The following is a 22,703-nucleotide window of genomic DNA, read 5'->3' on the forward strand; positions in this document are numbered from 1 at the left end:
ATCTCCAGGTTCTTTCCAGGACACTGTTGGTGAACCCCTCTCTAGAGGCAGAGGAGGGGGAAATAATGGAAGATGCCGTGCACACGGCAGAGGGAGTCTGCAGAATCAGAGTGACAGAGATAAGTTCTTTGGGAAGCCCTGTCAGTGCTCCTGAGTGGAGGCCTGACTATCCATCTCTGGAGGCAGTCGGGGAATGCCTTTCTTTGTACCCAGATGCCTGGCTAAAAATAACAAAAGACAGCTGGGTACAAAGTATCATATCCAGAGGATACTCGATTCCCTTTGCCACACTGCCCTCTCTTGTGAAAAAAATCCCAGACGTTCCACCCAGTCACAGGAAACAAAGCAGCCATAGAGGTTCAAAGGTTGCTGGAAAAAAGAAAGAGTCATCCAACCAGTCCCAGCAGACCAGAGAGGATCCAAAACTTACTCAAGGTTCTTTTTAGTTCCAAAGAAAACAGGGGACTGGAGACCTATTCTAGACCTCAGCAGACTAAACAAGTCGGTAAAACAGACAAAGTTCCGGATGGTCACGTTACAGTCAATACTCCCTTTTCTGGGAAAAGACAATTGGATGTGCTCGATAGATCTCCAGGATGTGTACTACCACATAAAAATAGACAGGTCATCCAGGGATCATCATCTCTTCTGGATGGGAGCCAGTCATTATCAATTTCGCGCTCTGCCCTTTGGTCTCACTACAGCCCTCAGAGTGTTCACCAAATGCATGGCAGTAGTCACGGCTCACCTGAGACGTGTGGGATTCCAGGTGTTTCCATACGTAGACGACTGACTCCTCACTGCCACCACCAGACATCAACTCATACATGCAAGGGACACAACTTTAAATCTCTGCAGTCAATTGGGGATTACCATAAACTCAGAAAAATCTGCCTTATCACCACCGCAACAGAGCGTTTTTATAGGAGCAGAACTCAATACCATCACAGTGACCCTAACCCTTCCTCCAGAAAGAGTTTGTCTTTTACGAAAACAAATCCTAGACCTGCTTCCAAAGACAAAAGTCCCAGTCTCAATGGTACTCAAATTGCTAGGAACAATGGCGGCAGCGATCATAGCTATTCCTCTGGTTCGGATGCACATGCAAGTACTACAGTGGCTCCTGTTCTTTCAATGGTCCTTTCAGGAACTTCCAATGTCACACCAAATCATAATAACGAATACGTGCAAGAAGGACCTTCAGTGGTGGCTGACATCCCAACAAGTAACTCTAGGCCGTCCATTTGTTCTACCTACTCCTATAGCCACGGTGACCACGGATGCTTCTTTGATAGGGTGGTGGGGGCATTATCAGGGAAGAACAGCCCAAGGCACGTGGAAGAAGCACAAGGTTCATCTGCATATAAATGTCCTGGAGATGACAGCGGTACTCCTAGTGTTGCAGTCCTTTCAAGACTCTCTTCCTCTGGGAACAGTTGCATTTCAGATGGACAATATGTCAGTGGTCTGGTACATAAACAAGGAGGAACCAAATCCTATCCCCTGTGTCGAGAGGCCCTGAGAGTATGGCAGTGGGCAACTTCCACCCAGCACTTTCTGATAGCAATGCACATCCCGGGGAACTCCAATGTGATAGCGGACATGCTAAGCAGGGCAATTCTTTTGCCTCACGAGTTGTCCCTAAAGAAACAAGTAGCAGAAAGGATCTTCCGCAGGTGGGGCCAGCCTTGCTGTGATCTCTTTGCAACCCCAATGAACACAAAATGCAGCAGCTACTTCGCCCTAATCCCCTCGCCAGGGGATGGCCCAAGGGATATACTGGTGCACAATTGGCACCTGGGTCTCCTTTATGCCTTTCCCTCTAATAACCAAAGTATTACAGAAAGCAAAGACTCTGGGAAGGACCCTAATCTTAATAGCCCCTTACTGGCCTTGTCAAATGTGGTTTCCCTTCCTTCAGCCTCATCTATTGGAAGAACCTTGGATCCTGGACCTGGTTCTGGATCTTCTGACCCATTCATCGGGGGCTCTTCATCCTTCTCTTCACTCCGTCAAACTGACAGCTTGGCTGCTTCAATTCCAAACATAGGCAGGATTTACTGCCTCTCAGCCGAGGCTCAACATATTTTAACATCCTCTCATAAATCATCTACCAGAAAATTATATCTTAGCAAATGGAAGAGATTTTCTATATGGGCATTTCAGAATGATATTGATCCGTACCTAGCTTCAGTTTAATTTATCCTGGAGTTTCTGACTAAACTTTTCAATGAAGGAGCCACTGCAGCTACCATTAGAGTTCAATTAGCAGCAATCTCGAACTTTCATCTTAGTGTCCAAGGTTCTAAAGTCATGTCACATTGACTCTCTAAAGCTTTACTCAAGGGTGCTATTCATTTGAGACCACCCGTCAAAACTCCAGCCATGCCATGGAATCTAAATTTTGTTCTTTCCCGAATTATATTACCTCTTTTCGAACCAGCCTCATCCTGTCATTTGAAATATCTCTCATGGAGGACTATATTTTTAATAGCTATTACTTCTGCTCTAAGGATTTTCTGAGTTACAGGTCTTGACCATCAAACCTCCTTATCTGATTTTCCATAATGACAGAGTTTCACTCGGAACTAATCCATCATTTTTACCCAAAGTTTGTTTAGAGACAAATCTTAATCTATTGAATTGCCCGTATTCTTCCCTAAATACACAAATAAGATGGAACATATGCTGCACAAACTTGATGTTCATAGGCAACTCTGATTTTATTTGGACGGGACCAAACAATTCACAACAACGGAACAGCTCTTTGTCTCCTTTTCGGAATCAAAAAAAGGTGCTCCAATGACAAAAGTCACCTTGTCAAGATGGTTATCAGATTGCATTTCCTTCACTTACCGTTCAGTGAATGCTCCTTTACAACAAAAAATAAAGGCCTGCTCTACTAGAGCTCTATCTAACTCATCAACCTTCTCTGCTAAGTTACCATTAGGTACTATTTGTGCAGCAGCTAACCTGGTCAAGGCCTCATACCTTCATCACTCATTACAAAGTAGACAAGGCCTCCAGGGACAGGGCTTCCTTTGGTTCCACTGTTTTGAAGAACATTCTCCCGTGAGCCACTTGAGAAAGATGTTGCTTGGGATGCTACCCATCAGTAAGAATGAATGGCGAGATAGAACTTCACATAAAGAAGTTATGTACACACCATAATGTTCCATGTGAGTTGTTCATCTCGCCTTCATTCTTATGTCCCATCCTCCAACCCCCATCCAGTCTACTTGAGGTCCAAGACCTCTTTTATTTATGGTGTAGTGTCTCTTACCCAGTTCTTAGAGTGGCATATTAATAGTCATAGGTAGCCAGTTGGCAGCAAACAAGATCTGAGGGAAGATTAAGGTGCGTCATGGGACAGGGTGTTGGCCTTGAGCTGGTTGAAGACCTCAAGCTTTTGCAGTTGGCCGATTTGGAGCCAAGGATCGGCTCTGAACCCATCAGTAAGAATGAAGGCGAGGTGAACAACTCACATGGAACGTTATGATGCTTACATACTTTTTTTTTTTTTGTTTTGAAAAGGTTTCAGGTTTGAAATTTAACCACAATAAAAAACTTTGCTCATAAATAAAAAGATAACCACCGTTTTTAAAATCTCCCAACAATTTTAGTTGGGACAATACACAGATTAAATATTTAGGAATTACTATTGAGTTCAGTAATAAAGATCTGATGTTAGTAAACTACAAAACTTTATTTGATAAAATATAAAATTAACTGGTAATTGGAATGAATTATTCTTCATTATGGAGGATAGCCTTACGTTGATCAAAATGATGATTTTTACCAAAAATTTATACCATTGTCAGTCATCTTCCTCCTTTTAAAAAAAGTAATAAAAATATAAATGTTATTCAATTAAAGTTATTATGGTATCCTAAAAAAAACAAGAAAACTGGGAAGAAGGTGGTATTGGATTTCCTAACATTGAGACGTATACAAAGTTTGAATTATTAAAATAGTACTGTTGTGGCTTGACTCTTCGTGCGTCTCATGTTGGAAATCAATACATAAGAGAACATTAATAGAGAGTTGTAAATCTGTTATTGAACCTTACTTGAAATTAGGAATTAACACTTTTATTTGGCTTTAAAAGATTGTTTTAAATTATATAAGCATACTTTTAACCCTTTTATTAGTTAAATACTTTTAATTTTAAGATATTTATGAATTCATTTCATTTGGTTAAAGAACTACTAATTTTGTTATTTCCTATAGCTTTTGCACACAGATGTTTAGTATCTTTCAATACAAGTAAAATGTTAAACCTCAAAAATAATTAACTTTTTAGCATCAATTTCTTAATGGAAATTAAGTCCATTCATCTAATTGTTTAATAGCAAGATACAGCTTAGAGCAAAATAGTTGGTTGGATATACAAATCTGTAAGGACTGTATTCAAGACGAAATGAAAACATCATTAGACCTTCATATTAAGCCTATTCCAAAAATTTTAAATATCTTTTCTAATGTAAATAGTAATGCATCTAAAGGGAAATCATATTTATCAATTATTTATAAGATTATTAGAATGGAATTTGTTACTTATAACTTGTCATTCTGGAATTACTCAGCAAAAATTAACAACAAATCATTTTCAGATGCAAATAAAAAAAATATTCTTAAAATCTGCTCGGTCAACATCTTCACTCTGTTGGAAGATCTATACATGGAAATTTCTGCACGGAGTTTTTTTAACATCTCACAAAATTGCATTAATATATAAATCAGAAAAAAAATGCTGGAGATGTAACAAAGGTCTTGATGCAGAGTGGATATACGTGATAATAGAGTGTAAGATGGTGTCTTCCTTTTGGATTGATTTTTACAATCTTCTCTCAAGCGTTGTGGTCAGAGAATTGTATTATTAACTGATTCATTGATTTTATTTAATGCCCCAATCCCAGCCACTATACCAGTCTCACAAGTACCTGTTTGGTCTGTCCAGGGAAGTTATAATTAAAAATATAAAACTACATTCTCTTTCAGTGAATTCATTAATCTAACAGTTTGTTTGCAAGAAAGAACCGTCAACCATAAAAATTAGAACTATAAATGTAATTCATCAGTACATTTCCTGGCAAAAACTTAATGATCTATTAGAAAAATATTAATGGTTTATTGTACATAAGACTTTTTTGTTGTGGACAATTGTAAATGGTTACATTGCAGAGAGGCAGAGGATGTTTTGCAGTCCAGTGTTGCAACTGTGCAAAGTGAAACATTATTTCAGAGTAGTAAGTTTGGCTCTAAAGATTATAAGAGCAGTATAGAATAGATGATGCAGAAGAGTAGTGCTTGAGATTCAAATTAGATTATATTAAGAAGCATGAACTTGTAGAAAAAGCAGTGGAACATGTTACAGGAAGTATACTTATTCAGCAGATGGCTGATAGAAATCATCAGAAGCAAATAAGACACATTTTCAAAGTTGTATACCTCTGCAAGATGAAGTTAGAATAGTTTAGATAGTCAGGGGTGCTGTCTTTAAACAGAGACAGAAGTGTAGAAATGAATGGTTTATGAAAATGAAAGTAAAATGAGTAAGTTTTGCAAAGTTGTTAGCTGACCTTGGCCTGCTAACGAAGTGGCAAAATAAAACAGACAAAAAAAAAAAAAAATACTGACCTGTACAGAACTTTCTATATAAGCTAAAACAGTGAAATATGAGATCGAAACAACAAATACTTAGTCAAGAACACCCAAAACCAAAAGAAAAAAAGTGATCTGGTGTTGGAACTTGAACGTTAAAATAAGTCATTTTCATATCCAAGCTGATAGTCTGTATCTGCAAAGTGAAAAAAGAATAATTATGACTGGTTACAAAAGGTTAACAGTGCCCTGCTTAAAATGAAAGTAAAATACCAAAGCGTGCAAGCTGAGAATGAGTAACTCTAAAACCACAACTCCAAGAGGCTGAAAACATTAACTACACAAACACATATTCACAGAATTTAAGTGGTCCAGCTTATACAAAAACAAGCATCAGAAAAGTGTAACTTAAAGCAATCCGATAGTATTGATCAGTGAAAATCTCAGAAAGCCTATATGTTAATAAATGCAGATATGCAGTAACAGTGATTTCAGTGCACATAATGCATCCAAGATTTGAAGCAAAAATGCAAAAAGTTGAAAACCTTAATATGCTGCAACAAGAAAAGATAAAGTTGTGTTGTGAAATGGATGATGCTCTCCTCAAGTAACCACCAAAAAAAAAATCCAGAGATGAGAAGCAAGTATCAGAGTGGATCTTTGGAGGAAGCAGACAGTAAATTTAAACAATATTTGTCTACCCTTCTCATGCTAAGCTGACAAGTCGTAGTGCTATAACAAATGTGTGAATCGAAAACAATTCCCTCAAGCAAAAGAAAGATGATCACAATAACCTTTTGGAGCTCATATAGATAACTGATACAGAGAAAAATAAAGACATTCAGAATGCGAAAGTGGTATTAACAGTTGAACAGAACTGTAGTTTAGAGCCTGAGTAACATTCCTGGTAAGGTCACAGACCAAGCAGATGCCGAACTCGAAGCTTTAGAAGCAAACCAAAATCAGTGTGTGTACAGAGTACAACCAATATATCTTCATAATGAGCACACTCCAATAATGAGTGTAAACCAGCAGACTTGCCACTTGTATCTGATATAACAGAAAACTCTGCAAACAAATCAGCGACTAAAATATAGGTTGTGGAGTAGAAGAATGAGTGTCAAGCAATCTGACATTATGGAAACTGACAAGACACTTAACAGATGAAACATTTGGTACAAAACAAACTTTAGTAATTCTGCATCATATGATGTCTCAGTAAAAATACAAGCTTTTGCTTCAGACGTTACGCCAACATGGCAGATGAAGATGTGAACAGAATAAATCTGAATGGAAAGAGTTTTTTGCATTACCAACAGCTATGTTCTGTCAATTTATGCCATATTAGCAAAACAAAAAACAGTGTTATGAACTTGCTGATAATGGAGATGTACCAAAACTTTAATGTTTTAAAAAATCCGATAACCCAGAAAGACAAATCCATGAAAGTAAGGGCTACGTATAACCAAAAGCAGCTATGTTACTCTTATCAAGTTGGACATATTATCAGACTGTGCTTAAACTACAAGACTATTAGAAGCAGAAATAACACAATGCCAATGATTTTTAGGACCAGTAAGATGAGATCTGGCTGTTTGAAATTGCCCACCAGAAGTCTGAACTGGGAGGGCTTATGTGGTATAGTGCTCCACATCAAGTGCTGTTTCTGTTGTGGAGCTATAGTGTTAATGTATGCTGGGTGGAATCGCACACACGTATATACCCAGATTGGAGGCAGCTTTGCCACCTTCTTATACAAAGGCTGGGTCAAAGACAGAGAAACAGAGACATTTGCCTCTTGAATGTGAGAGAGAGAGAGGTGTGAATCTGGAGTAGAAAATCTGTGCAAGTTCATTGTGAGAAGGGGCATTTGATTCTGGGAGAGAGAGAGAGGGAGTTGTATCACTAGGGATAGAGGCTTTTTGGGTTAATCTTGGCCAGAAATTTTGACCAGAAAAACTCATAGGGAGCCAGACACCTGTTAGCAGGTGAACCTAACCACCTTGACTTAAGCTGGAGAACAAGGATTGCTGTCTCCTTTAGGAAGACCTCTGAACTGACATAGCCTAAAGTAGAATTATTTCTTTTCATTACAAAATTACATTTGTCAGATACATCGCTGTAATTAAAAACACTTAAAAATATAAAGCAGTATCTTCACTGCTGGCTAAATATTACAGTATATAGTCCTCTCAAAAGTAAATTTTGTGTGTGGTCACATTAAGGAATTGACAATGAGAGTGAGACAGTTCCCACACTGCCTGTGTCTCTACTGCAAGTAAGCTGGCAACAGAGGGGCTCAGGCAGACTGGTCCCATGATGTTTGCAGTTCAAGCTGAGGTGGGGGAAGGATACATGTGCAGTTAATTTTGAGCAATATATTTGGATGTGGGGGAATAAGTATAGTAGGTTTTGGGGTAGCTACAGTACAGAAATAGCATAGATGCTTTATTTTAAGAGTTATGAGATAGAGCAGTGGTAATGTATAATGCTAAAGTGTAGAACAGTCAAACCAGTGCCTGTGTTTTCAGTAATATGGTGAGAAAATGGCATGGGTTATAGGCATTGGTGTCACAAAACTTGGCAAGTATTGCAATACAGATACAACTTAAGTTTTTGTAGCTTACATACCTGCAACCTAGCGGCTCAGTATAATAAAATGTAATGCATATTACATGTCGGACACAACTGGTTATAGTTGCAGGTGTTACAAAAAACTTAGCAACTCACTAACTATTTAAAGTGGTGCTGCTGTTAAAAATGTACAGACATGGGTGCTAAATGTGTTACATGGAGCTATTTGCAAGCTGCTTCTACAGTATTTATTTTATTTTACATTTGTTAACTGGGAAAGTCCAACTTGGAACGAAGCCAGTTTTCAACGGAGGCTCCAGACACAGGTCTTTGAACATGGGAGGAAACTGGAGCACCCGGAGGAAACACACACAAACGTAGGGAGGACATGCAGACTCCACACAGAAGGCAGTCCAGCCGAGAATTGAACCGGAGAACCTCTTGCTGTGAGGCTGCAGCGCCACTGCACCACTATGCCGTCCTAAAACAACTAAGCTAACAAAGTGGTCCACTGTGGTAGTTTTTCGTGTGTCTATAAGTTAACAATATGCATCTTTCACTTACAGGCAGTATTGTCAATACTGTAAATGCATCAATTAGTTAACATGTATACAGTATATCAGTAAACAAGTGAACATATGGATGTCAGGCACAGGGACCACAGTTGTTTGCTTTAGGTTGCAAGCTGTTGCTCTGAGTGTAACTATTTGAAGACTGTGTTGTAGATCACATATATTAGTATAAACGAATCAGGCAGTCACATCCTCCTATGTAACATGAGTGTGCATGCTGTTGATACATCTCTGTACAAACAAGGGCAAGGACAGACAAAACAGCAGAAAATCAATCCAAGAGAAGGCAACAAGCAGACAATCAAAACTTGAAAATTCTAGCAATCCCACAACAGATAAATACATAGAAGACTGCAAATTCCCCTTCTCTTGCAAGAGCAAAGTGTAAAATCCATTCTGAACTAAAAAAAAATGCCAAAGCTAGCAACACTAGTCTCAAAATCAGCCTGAAGTGCTCTAAAACAAGTGGTTATCAAACTGTGGTCTGGGAACATCAAGAGAACTAATATGGAGGAGTTGAGAATAAGTAGCAAGGAGGGAATAACAATGTTGCTAATTATTTGTTTTACACGTGTAAACTGGGTAAGCTTATTAGGTATAAGTGTCCCTTTGCTGTGTTGACCTTGATTGTGATTTGCTCAGAATTGCACAGTAGGCAAATGGAGGTGGAATGAATCAAACTCTATACACCTGACTGCAAGAAGCAGTTTATTAACTGTTCAGAGCCATAATCCTCTGCACTTGGCTACCAGATACAAAGAGGAAAAAAAATATATTTTGAGATCACTCAGAGGTAAAAGGCTACAAATTACTACTTGATATCTCATTTAACAAACTGATGCTGCATACCACTTGATTATCAGTGGGTTTTCTGTGTTGTAATGTTTCATCTGTGCCGAAGTAGAGTTGTAACTCCGTGCATCTAATCTGTGTGCTTGACCAGGAGTTGCCTCCCTGTTGTTTTGCAAGGCTTTACATATCCGCAAAGTTTTTGACAAAGTGGTCCACTGTGATAGTTTTTTTGTCTGTCTGTAAGTTAACAGTATGCGTCCTTCACTTACAGGCAGTATTATCAACCTTATACCTTACTCAGTAGATTACTTTTCCCTGCTATGTGGCTTCCTTATTTTTCATTTGTAGAATTTCAGAAGTCTCAGTCTGTTGACATAATGCAAAGGACTGTCACTGTTAACTTTCTGACATCTGTACTGGCCTGTAGATTCACTACCAGGAAGACTGTTCATTTATAAGGATGGCGCAGTGGTGTAGCGGTAGCATTGTCGCCCCACAACAAGAGGTTCTCTGGTTCAATTTGCGGCTGTAGTGCCTTCTGTGCAGAGTCTGTATGCCCTCCCTGCGTTCGTGTGGGTTTTCTCTGGGTACTCCATTTCCTGCCACATTACAAAGATATGCATCTGGAGCATTTCTCCCCGGTCCTCTGCTGAAAATGGACTTCATTCCAAGTCAGAATTTTCCTGTAAACAAATGTTAAATAAGGATCTACTGCATGTATGATGCTTCCCAGGTCAAAGTAGCACAGTTTTGTGAAGCAGCAATAGGTTTAACAGTGGAAAGCATATCATATGTTCATTAACAGCTCTCTCCAATCATACTTTTACATTTTTTACTATATTTTCACATAGGTCTCTCAGTATAAATGACTGAATATTGACACTAACCTACCAACTGTTTATTCTGCCAGGTATAACCACAGTGAATAAATGTGCTGAATACAGAGGTACCAGGAAGGAGGAAAGTACTAGTAAAAACTTGTCAGAACATCATGCTTCGCATAGTGAAAATGACCATGTTTAAGAAATTACTGCACTGATGATTTTTCCCTTGTATGGAGTTGGAATATGTCACTAGGCCAGAATTACTGAATTTCTATATGTCATTGGGCAGTTGCCCTGGTTATCTAGTACCTAGTCAATGAAAAAAAATAATGCTTAAGTTGGACTACTGTGAAAACCTCCATTTGGATGTAAATGGTTTTACTGTAAGCAATTAATTTTCCATTTTGAGAATACAAGAGGAAGGAGAATGTTTCTAATTTTTACATCTGATGCCAAACAAGTTATGTTTGTGAACAAAATAGAACTATAATTAAACAGAAAAGCAAAGGGTAACATTGTATACTTAATTTTACAGTGAAGTACAAGTTATTTACCTTTTTTTAAATGTATAATTAAGCACAAAGTAACATGAACTGGTCCCTGTAATATAAATGTACTTGATTAATGCACATTTTATTTTGGTGATTAAACATTAAGTGTTAATACAGTTTTGTTAATAACATTAATCATGAGAATGTTTTTTTTTTTCTAGGTTGATGGAAACATAAGTAAAATATATTGCCAAAACCTTTGCCTATTAGCCAAACTATTTTTGGACCATAAAACCCTGTATTATGATGTTGAACCATTCCTGTTCTATGTTCTCACCAAAAATGATGAAAAGGGCTGTCATCTTGTTGGATACTTCTCCAAGGTAAGAAACTGATGTAAAAGCATTGGTTTTACATGTGTTATATGTTTTGTTAGTGCCACTCTGCAAATAGCTGACACATTACCATGGAGTAAGTGTTTTTACTTTTGCATTGTGGTAGGCTGATGTGAACTTTAATGTAAAAGTATATAAGAAAACATCAAGAGAAAGGCTTTAATTCTACCTGTAAATTCTGATGGTGTCTTAATCTGAGTGAAATATAAGTGATTAATAATCTTAGAATCCTGAGATGGCACATTTAGTGTAATCACACTCATAGCCGTGGTGGTACAACTGTAGCGTTTGTCCTCCCCGAAGTCGTGTGGCCTCCAAAACACATGCGTGAATGGGCGTACCTTCGTTGAAGGTTAGGCGTCAGGCTGGCAACTCGGCACCAAAAAAATTGACTGCCAATCATTAGCGGACCGGAGTTCCGCTATGGCGACCCCTAACCTGGAAAAGCCGAAAAGACAAACAACTAATGATTATTTTTATTTTATTTGGGAGATGTGCAGCAGGTCTTATTGTCAAGACATTTCCTGATAAGTGTTTTTCAGTTCTGATGCTGTTAATGTTGTTTGGGTACTAGAGACTTCTCATGTTGACACCGCCATGACAGGGTTCTGTTTCCTGTGTCATCTGGTGATTTTTGGCCTGAGGTTAGACCTAGCTTCAGAAATGGTGCAGTCAATGTCTTTGATAATGTTTAGGGTGGCATTAAGATTATTGATTGAAGATCTTGGTGTCTTACTGTGGACTACCTCCTGTATCTGTTGACACTGTTATCTGCCTGCTGTAAATTCTCAACTTCCACCAAGGGGCTTTCCAAACAGTGTAACAATCCATACTCACCTTCCCTTCAGAGAGGAAAGCTGGGAAGTCATTATCTAAGATTTCTTCCCCTAACTAGACCTTTAGTGCTTGTGCTGTTAATAAAATTAGAGTCTGTGGCTTCACATTTGGAAGATGAGTCTTGCAAGCTGTTTAGGATTATGTCCGATTGCTTTTCAGTTTGTCTATCATTTAAGTTCTAACTGGATATTTCCTTTATAAATATTTATTGGGATACTAGGATTACGTATTTGGATCCGACTGTTATGGTAGAACATGAGGTATCTTCTTCTTTATGCAGGAAATCTGCAGCTACTACCTCCACATTTACTTAAACTTTACTTAAAAGGGAATGTATATAAGGCCTACATTTACCTTGTTTGTTTAATGTTTTTGAGGGTAACGTGAACTTGATTATGAACAGATTCATGGCAAAGGGAATACCGAAGGGATATGATTTCAGCTGTACATAAAGTAATTCGTAGACATGCATGCTACTTTGGGAACAGGGGTTACAGGAAAGCATGTTAATGTAGGTAACAGATCAACTCTTAAAATGTATTTTGTTTTTTGTTGTTAAATACAATAGTAGTTCATCTCAAATTGCTTCCATTTTAAGAAAGTTTTTGCAGTTGCTTTCTACTGGTATTTTTCTCATGGAACTGTGCTAGACAAAGCTGAAGGCTGCAGTTTTTCTAGCTTAACCTCAATGTAATGAAAACTTAAGAGTACATGAGGATATTATGTATAAATAGTCTAAGATATTATTGTCAGGGTTCATGTTATTTACAGATACAGTGCCAAGTATATGAGAAATCATTCGACCATCCCTTCCCAGTTTAGATAAAATTGTAAAATTTTGTTATTGGGTCATTTAAAACCCTGTTTATGAGGAATTTATGGTTTATAGGATGCTTTAAATAAGAAAATATTTTATTTGTTTGGCTATTAAAGCTTTAAGATTCTCATGTTCATTGTCATCTGTTAACCAAATGTAATTGAAAAGTTAATTTCCTTCTTCAGAAGGCAGGTATAGATAATACAAATTTAAAAGTTTTTTGAAGTTAACATGATTTCTAGATTGGATTGACATATTCATGCTGCATCTTTCTCTATAAAATCTAATGTTGCTTTATCAGTTTTGAAGATAAGGCTGGCATGAGTGAAAGGATACCATTATACTAAACAAGGCGTGAAATCTTCCATTTTTTATGGTGCCATGTATGGCCTGGTGGCATGTGTGGCATTTTCTTTGATTAATGAGTTGGAACACCAAGATAAGAGGAAGACAAATGTGCATTAGTATTTTCATGTGACTTCAAAATTGTTGTTTATGGGTAAGACTTGTGTTAAGAATGTAACCAGAATGAAAATTGTGCAAGAGAAGAGTATAGGAAATATGTGACCAGAAAACTGGTTTAGAAATTGGGGTAGAGAAGATAAAAATTGATAATACAAGTGTGTATAGGGTATTCATTGACACTGAGTGTAGTGTAATGTTTGCCCAAAGGATGAAAGCACTGAATCAAAAGGTAGTAAAAACCAAGTCGTGTGAATTGCTTATTTATTCTGTTCCTTAAGTAAAACCATTAGGATAAAAAATGCTTATTTATGAATATAAGAATAAAAACAGAAGATTTAGTTCCAGAAAGTTGATAAAGCTTAAGCGCAGTCTGTATTGCGTCATTTAACTTGGTACAAGTTTGATATGCTGAAAAGAATTCACAGTGTGAATGTAATCAGATTGTGTAGATCAATGATTTGTTTAATGAGTACAGCGATTGGAGGAAGGAGGGCCTTCTGGCATTTAGAGCGTAGTGGAGAGCCTATAAAAAATACCCTTTTGGGAGGGAAGCAAATTGGATTTGTCGAAATTTAATGAAAAACCTAGACTTTGAAAACATGTCTATGGTAAAAGTAAGGGCCTTGTTCACTTAATCCTGGGAAACTGCCTGAGTGAGGCAGTCATTTAGGTATGGGTATATATATACATTTTTTTTTATTGGTCCTGCAAAAAGCAATTACTGGAGCCATGCAGATTGTAAAAACCCGTGGGTGCAGTAGCTGAACCGAAGGGCAAGGATGTAAGCTAGTAGTGGAAACCCTTTGCTTTGAACCTGAGAAACCACCTGTGATCCCTGTGGCTAGGTGTATGAAGGTAGTCTTCTGTGAGATCCAAGCCGATCATCGGGGACTGTGGTAACAGGGCATGTCAGGTTAACATGTAGAATTTTAGGACCCCAATAAATGTATGGTTTTGACAGAAGTAGAGAGGGTCTCCAAGGTTCATTCTTTAATTCTTTCACTGCTACAAGCTCTGTTGCATCTAAAATCAGAAGGTTTTGTAGACTGTGGGAAATTGGTAGTCTGATCTTTTGGAATGGGGGATTCATGCCATCTTTGAGTATTTCCAAACTGTAACTTGTAGCCCTGGGAAAAGATTTGTAGGACGCATTTATCCTGTGTGATTGTTTCCTACTTTTCTAGTCACTGTATCAACCTTTTTAACTGTCTTGCTTTGGAGTGTATCAAACTTTTTAACTGTCTTGCTTTGGAGTAGGTTTTTTTAACTGTCTTGCTTTGGAGTAGGATGGTGGTTTAATTGTGGCCTATGGTACGGGCTTTGAGATAGGTGGAAGGAGGGGAGAGGAGAAGATTCATTCAGTTATTAATGCTTCCTGGTGATAGAAGACCTTTGGGTTCCCCAGGCTTTCACTTGTCTCCTGCACACTTTTTCTTATTTTTTTTTTCTTTGCTGGTTTACCTTTGCCTTCTTTGCAATGCAGCAGGCCTGCTTTCTAAGGGTAATTTATTTTATCCTTCATACCTTGACACACCCTACATGGCTTTTCTCCTTCCTTCCATTTTTCTAATCACCTCACCCCTTTGTGTTCTCAAGGAGTGGTTCTTTGTCTGAGGCTGTAGTAAGGAGCTGTGTTTTGACATTCTTTGGCTGAGTTGGAGCCTCAGCGAGGCATACCTTCAAATCACTGTACTACAGCATTCTCTCTACACTTAATTGAAAGTTTCCTCACCTGACTGGCAGTGTGGGCGAGTTCTATGAATTTTCCTTTCAGGTCCACATAAGACACGTTCGCTAACTTCTGTATTAATTCGAGTAAGTGAGGGATCTGAAACTTAGTCATATGGGTGTGACATTTAATGTCTGTGAAGACCTGTGTGACAACAGTATAACGTTTATTTCCAAATCTGTCCAGCAATGTGCTTTTGTTATCATTTGAGAGAAAGAATTGGAAACGGGAACCAGTTTATGCCTTCCATCCTTCTGAATCCAAAGACACTATAGTAGCTTCACTATAGAGTTCTGTGAAGAGGGCCCTTCTTGATGTTGTGGCGATGCTCTTCATGTATTCTGTTGTGAGAGGAAGTTCCCCAGTTTCCTTGGTAGATGGTGTGACAAAGGGAGATACTTCCAGCACAGCTATCTGGAATTTTGTAAATAAATATGTAATTTGTGAATATCAACATGATCCATATAAGATGCTTGTGTTACAACTGTCTTAGAACTATATGCCATGTGTATATCAAACTGGTCTGTACAGACTTGTGTTAAAAAGGTATTTTATAAAGTGCTTGTGCTTAAAATGTAACCACAGCATGCCCTGCTGGAAGCAAACAGAAATGTACGTGCACTATTGTAACTGTTTAAATTTAACAGTGGAAACTGGAATGCAGGAGGCTAACTTCAGAAAAATAGCTGAAAATAAATTAATTTATAAGCTAGGCTGAAGACATAACGTCTGTACTAGGGAGCTTTCTGTATTGTCCTTAGGGTGAAATGATTACTAATCTTGAAATGTAGAAGAATTTTATTGTTTTATGACTTCCAGCATCTGCTAGTGATCTGAGTTCTGTGTACTGCCAGATTCCAGCCGTGCGTGTTTCACCTGGGATAGAATCAGATGACAAGAAGTTATGTCATTCTGCAAGCTATCCCAGCAGTAATATTTCAGATATTAATTTGAGAAGCCTTTTAGAGAGAAAGCATTTTGTATACTGTCTTGGACCTGACAAGAACCGTTCACCATGTTTGCCTTGCTCTGAAGTATGTTTTTAGGGAACAGTACAATTTTCTTGGATATAGTCAGGAATATAGCAAAGCTTAGTGTAGATATTTTTCTTTATGTATTTGAGATTGTCCTGCAATGGTGTTTTAAATATTTCCTGTGATTTTGAACTCTGATGTCACTGTGAATGTCTACTGAGTATTTTCTTGTTCTTTTATTATTTTTTATTAAGTATATTAAACCTTTCATTGTGGCTGATCTGTCTAGAGATGTTTGTTTTGAGAGTGCTTGCATATTTATTTGATGACACTGTGGGCCATTCCTAATATTACACAGTAAGACTGGCCTTAAAGTAGCTGATAAGGAGTTGGCTGGTGGCAGTGATAACTACCTTATAGTCTGGGCAAAAGGGGCCGCAGCTAGTAAACCTGTGCCAGCCTTTCCCAGGTGTGCGTGTGTGTGTGTGTTTGTAAATCAAACTTCTGTGTGTGTGTGTGTGTGTGTGTGTGTGTGTGTGTGTGTGTGTGTGTGTGTGTGTGTGTGTGTGTCTGCTACTTGGGCAGGGACACAAAGCATGGGTTGAATAGAGAAGGGTGCTGGGCTGGAGGTCGTGGCTTGGCCACTCAGCTGAGATCTCAACTTTAAAGCTGTGCCAGTGGGGAGTCTTACTGTGGATCTGGAGAAAGAGGGAGAAACCAGCCCCAGACGGACTGTGGTCTGTGTGTTCTCTTAAGGGAAATTGCACTTGTTGCAGAGAGCTGCAACTGGAAATACTGTGTGTGTACCTGTTATCCTCCCAGCATACATCCCTCACTGGTGAGGATTGAGACTCCTTGATTACTGGTCCAGTGGTAGGTCATCACAGATGGCTAGTTGTATACTAATATATCAGTTGAGAGCAATGGAGGTACAACTCTTCATTGTCATTTATGAATTATCAGGAAGGTGCTCACTGGTGAAGAGGGGAGAATTGGTAGGTGTGGGAGTTAAAAGCACATCTGTAGCTGGTGGTGGTTTATGTCAGGATATACATTGTCACAAACACACATCCATTTTCATATCCAGGAACTACTTAAGAATTGTACCAAATTTTGATTGGTGGAAAGGTATACTCTGCTTTAGGACCCATCAAAAAAGTTCTCTTTGCTGATCAACTGATGTAGTAAGGCATGTTATTTTCTTCATTGCTTAAGGAGGAACTGCCATTCTTCTTTGGCCATATTATTTTGACCTTCCCATTTCTTTAGAAACTTGTAGTATGTATTGTTTTATGTATTTTTTCATTTTAGAGTTTTGAATTTATTGACCAAAGTATAGCACTGATCAGTATTGACCTGTTACAATCTCAGCCCAGCAGCATACAGAAAAATAACATTTTTGCTCCATATAGAACAGAAATATTGCTTTTAATAAAACATAACTAAACACTCAGTACAAGTTACTTAAGTATGGATTATGTACACAGAACTAAGTGACATTGATGTATAAAGTTATGTACATATTTAGAAAAAAATCATAGCAGGATTGAAATGAGAGAGCAAAAGAGAAATGTTTGGTATTGAATGTCTGTTTTATACTGCCTCACTGGAGTTGGAGGCAGAAAGAGTTCCACAGAGATGATATAAAGCAGTGGTTTACAGGACAATGTAGTACATGTATACATAAGTGTGTGTTATGTTATGTGTCCAGCCTGAGAACAATTGCATTTTGCCTTCATGATAACATGCACTTTTAATTGGGTGTGGAAAATGGTTTATATAGTGATCTGATGTTGTCATTTTCATTCGTTCCTCAACTGATGGCTCTTGTATCTGGCTCAGCTACATTTACCAAACTCTTGGAGCCAACTCTCAAAATCTTCTCTTTCCCATAATGCCTAGTCACCCTGCAGTACCCCATATCTTGTTTGCTGCCTTATCACTACAGACGCGGATCCTTCTCATATAGTTTTGGGTTGCAGTTTTTTGCAGTGTGTGTAACTTCTTTTGTAATTTTTCTTAGTTTCACCTTTTCTAATCACCTCTTCTTTACCATAGTTTTTGATTTCTGTTTCTATTGTGTAGGATTACTTTTTATTTTTATCTCCTGTTTCTGTCTTCAGTAGTTTTCTATACCATTGTTGGTACTTTCTTATTAGTTTCTGTTTCGTCCTACCCTGTACAGGATGTCAAAAAAAAAAAAAAACTAGCATAAAAATGTCATTTTTCTAACTGTGTAAGCCTGTTTCATTGTTGCTTCTATTGCTGACAAACCCACTGGGTTTAAGAAATGGATTTTCTGTGGATACAAGATCCCTAACTCTGATGCCCACAGGGAGTCTATTTATTGTCTGGGTGTGGCCCATTTAAACACTGAATGAACAATTTGTGCTGGCTTTAACTCTAGGGCCTTTAGTGACTGGCATAACAAACTGGTCCTAAAGGGTCTGTTATCTTTTTCTCTTTCAGGGGCTCAAACCCTCGCAAAAGTACTTAAAGCCTCTTCAGAGGCAAAAGAATCCAGGAAGTGGTCTCCCAACTGCTCTCCAAAATCAGATTCAACTTCAGAGCCTCCTGCCAAAGTGCAAAAAAGTCAGATCCAACACACTCAGATCCAAAACTTAAAACAGTTGGATCAGACACCTTCCAAGTATAAGTCTCCAAGAATCCAGTCCCCCGGATTCATTCTGGAATATATCTCACCTTGACTCAATTCTCTCTTCCTGCAAGAGACCTGCAGGAGAGTTCTGGCCCCAATCTTCTAGTTCCTCCATCAGGTCCTCCAGGAGCCTTTCTGAAGCTGAAGAAGATAGGATGATGAGGAAGTTCCTCAGAGCTCAGATTCAGATAGGGGTTATACTGGCTCTGTCTCCCATCAGATTTCCCACACTGTAACTTCTCTTTCTCTGATATGACTGGCAATTTTGGTGTCTAGGGATCTGTGAACCCTGCGTGTGTCTGCGTCAGATTCAAAGTCATCTAGGTCTTTGACTCTGCATTCCTGACTTGTCCTGCACTGATTCCTTTGGATCAGGATGAGTCTTGGAGATGACGCATCAGTGCCAGGTCCAGGGGCTTGGTTCAACTCCAAGGTTGTTGAAGCCGTCCCTGTCCCCTGGCGCTTTGACGTTGGACAGCTTGGGTCCGATTCCCCTTTCAGGGCAGTGATCCAGGTAGGGTTGGGGCATGGTGATATCTGAGGCTTTGGCTGTGGTGTGGCCAGCTATAGATTCTCCTGGTCCTATTCTGCTTTTGATGTGGTGTATGGGGTCTTCTCTCATCCAACAGACACAACTACTTTTTCTTCTTCAGACCCTACAGCCCTCCCACCATCAAATCCGAGCTCTGATCCTCACAGGGATAACTGACCCTATCAAGTATTCAGGCAGTCCCCCTTGAGGACTTACCCTCTCTTCAGACACATTTTCAGAGCATCCCATTGAGGAGGTTCCCAGCAAGACAATGTGCAAGAAGAGACGCATTGACTCCCCTTGGGAGTCGCTCACAGAAGGCATGGACTTCGATGAAAAGGAGGGGTCCCCAAGGTCTCCGTCAGATGATGTCTCCTTCGGAGACATCTTAAGAAATTCTGAGGCAGAAAGGTGGCTGGTCCTCTGATTTCCCCTTCTCAGGAGGAGCTAGTGTTCCTTTTAGATCCAGCCTGTCTACATCTTGGGTGACTCCCCCGGCTGATGAGCTTATAGGTCTAAGCTGTTGCTGGGCTTAGAAGGAGCCTGATGCTGTAGAACCCATTCCCCCACCCTTCTGACAAGTTCCTTGACCCTCCTAACGACAGGCCTCACTGGAGCAAGGTGGTCCCCATTGATGCCATGGTTGTGGTGGCAGCCACTAAGAAAAAGCTGGCAGAGCAAAACTCGTCTGTCCATCCCTCTAACAGTGTGTCCAGGGCATCAAACAGATTTGGGAAGCGCAGTTATGCATCAGCGACCCATGCTTTACAGTCACTGAACTATTTGGCACATTTCACCAGGTTGCAATGTGATTTGACTAAAGAGATTTCCAAATCCTTTTCTGAATCCTGTCTGTGGAGGACCACAAGAAGCTTTCTTCACAGCTGGTCACCCTTCTTTCCATCTCTAATGCTTCCATGAGGTTAATGTCCCATGCTGCTGAGTGAGGGTAGGTAATAGGCAGCAGGTTCAGGCATAACCATAAGGAGACATGTCTGGATGCACTTGCGCAATTTTACAGAGCCTTTCAAGTCTTCAATAATCGGTGCTTGTTTTGATGGATCTTCCTTGTTTGGCCCCACTGTTAAGGAAATGCCTTCTCTAAGTGAAAAGGATAGAAAGACCTTGCCTGCCATGGGCATCCAGTTTTCTACCCCTCAGAGATACTTTTCCATGAATCAGTGAGTAGAAAGTGAAGTCCCAGGGCCATCCTTTCCAAGATTCATGAGGGAATATCTCTCTCAGAGGCAGAGGGGGGACGTTCTAATGGAAAATGCCATCCTCATGGCAGAGGAGGCCCGCAAATTCAGGGTTTTCAAGACTACTACTCAGATAAACCCTTTCAGTACTCCTGAAGGGTTGCCTGACTCCTCATCTCTGGAGTCATTCGAGGTTCTTGTCTCTGCACCCAGATGCCTGGGCATCAGTCACAAAAGATATTTGGGTGCAGAGAATCATATCTAGAGATTATTTCATTCCATTTTCAAAAATTCCCCCAAACAAAAGGAAAAGACTGTTTGATGGTTCCACCCAGTCAGAGGGAGGCAGCAGCTCTAGAAATTCAAAAACTTTAGACAAAACAGTCATCCAGGAGGTCCCACCAGACCAGACCAGAAAGGATTCAGAACCTGCTCAAGATCATTTTTACTGCCAAAGAAAACAAAGTATCCAAGACCAATTTTAGACCTTAGCAAACTGAATCAGTTTGTAAAGACCTCAAAGTTACAAATGGTCATGATTCAGTCCATTCTGTCATATCTGCGAAAGGATGACTAGATGTACTCCACTGATCTTCAGGACGTGTATTCTCATGTTAAAGTGAAAAGATTTTCACTCCCAGTTCAGAGCCCTGCCCTTTGGTCTCACCTCAGCCCCCAGGGTGTTTACCAAATGTATGGCTGTGGTAGCAGGTCACTTGAGACTGCTAGGATTCCAAGTGTTTCCATGCCTAGATGACTGGCTCCTCACCACCTCAATCAGGCATTTCCTTGAGAAATCCAGGGACTACTTGCTGCAGCTATGTCAATCCCTAGGCATCTCAGTCAACCTTTGCAATTTACGTCTTCAACCCATTCAGAACCTGGAGTTGATAGGTGCTCATTTGGACACAGTCTGCCAGATAGCCTCCCTTCCACCGAACAGAGTATGAACTATCAGGTGTCAAGTAGAACAAGTTATTTCATACCCTTCTCCAACCGGACTGATTCTTCAGACTTTAGCGTCAGTGGCAGTAGCCATAATCTCGGTTCCTGTGGCCCGCTTTTATATGTGCATTCTTCAGTGGACTTTAGCTGTTCGGTGGTCAGTTCTTCACCATCGCTTGTCTTCACCAATCAAACTCACACAAGTATGCAAAGACCACCTGCTTTGGTGGATTAAGTCAAAGGAAGTTTCTCAAGGCCGCCCTCTTGTCATTCCACCCCCACTAGCCACAGTAAATACGGATGCCTCCCAGTTGGGGTGGGGAGCATATCTTGGGAAGGATGGTCCAAGGATTCTGGTCCCCAGAAGAAACCATTTTGCATATCAATGTCCTAGAGATGAGTGGTCCTCCTAGCATTGCTGGCCTTCTAGGGGGAGTGCTACAGAATCCTGAAACCCCAAAATCTCAAATGTCAAAATACTGAAAACACACAGGATACCAACACTTATTATATTCCAGCACAGAAACAAATAAAACACAAACCATATTACTTTTCTCCAAGTATAAGCAGGGGGGCAAGCCCCCCCCGCACCCCCCATGTGAGGGGCTGTGCACCCACACACCCTGCTACTTTAAATATATCAACGCCAAGATTGCACTTAGTGCAGTGACGTGCAATCTCGGAGTTGATATATTTAAATAGGGGGTGGGGGGGGGGCTTGCCCCCCTGCATATAGTTGAATGGTAATATGCTTCTGTATGTACTTCTGCTGGAATATAGTAAGTGTTGGTATCCTATGTGTTTTCAATATTTTGAATTTTCAGTATTTTGAACTTTCGAGATTTTGGTCTTTTAGGATTCTGTAGCGCTCCCCTTCTAGGACACCCTTCCCTTTGGGAAGATTGCTATTCAAATCGAAAACATGTCTGTGGTTATTACATCAACAAACAGGAAGGGAACATAATATCCCCTTTCTCGAAAGGCAGTGAGAGTGTAGCAGTGGGCAGTCTCCTCCAGCTACTTTCTTATGACAACACACATCCCAGGAAAATCCAGCATGCTAGTGGATAAGCTCATCAGGTCTATTGTAATGTCTCATGAGTGGTATCTGAATCAGTTTGTGGTGGATAGGATTTTGCATTCATGGCTTAAACCTTCTATGATCTATTTGCATCTCCCCACAACAAGTGCAGCAGGTTCCTTACCCTGATTCCCCCCCCCCCCTCTGGTGGAATCACTGAGAAATGCTGTAGTCCACCTTTGCCCCGCCCCCCCCCCCCCCCCCATTCTCCTT

The 22,703-nt window shown here is 39.8% G+C and overlaps 1 protein-coding gene across 5 annotated transcripts in view; it reads left to right on the top strand.

Moving 5' to 3' along the window:
- The window catches only part of KAT6B (lysine acetyltransferase 6B), a 2,279,653-nt gene that overhangs the window by 1,460,845 nt on the left and 796,105 nt on the right, over window positions 1-22,703 (top strand). For all 5 annotated transcript variants that reach the window (XM_044056739.1, XM_044056740.1, XM_044056738.1 and 2 more), the window contains exon 11: window positions 11,079-11,240. In XM_044056739.1, coding sequence (XP_043912674.1) covers window positions 11,079-11,240 — 162 coding nt within the window. The remainder of the gene's footprint in view (window positions 1-11,078; window positions 11,241-22,703) is intronic.

Source organism: Protopterus annectens, chromosome 14.part0, assembly GCF_019279795.1.
Source record: "Protopterus annectens isolate FY-2018-M chromosome 14.part0, PAN1.0, whole genome shotgun sequence".
Classification (NCBI taxonomy): Eukaryota; Metazoa; Chordata; order Ceratodontiformes; family Protopteridae; genus Protopterus; species Protopterus annectens.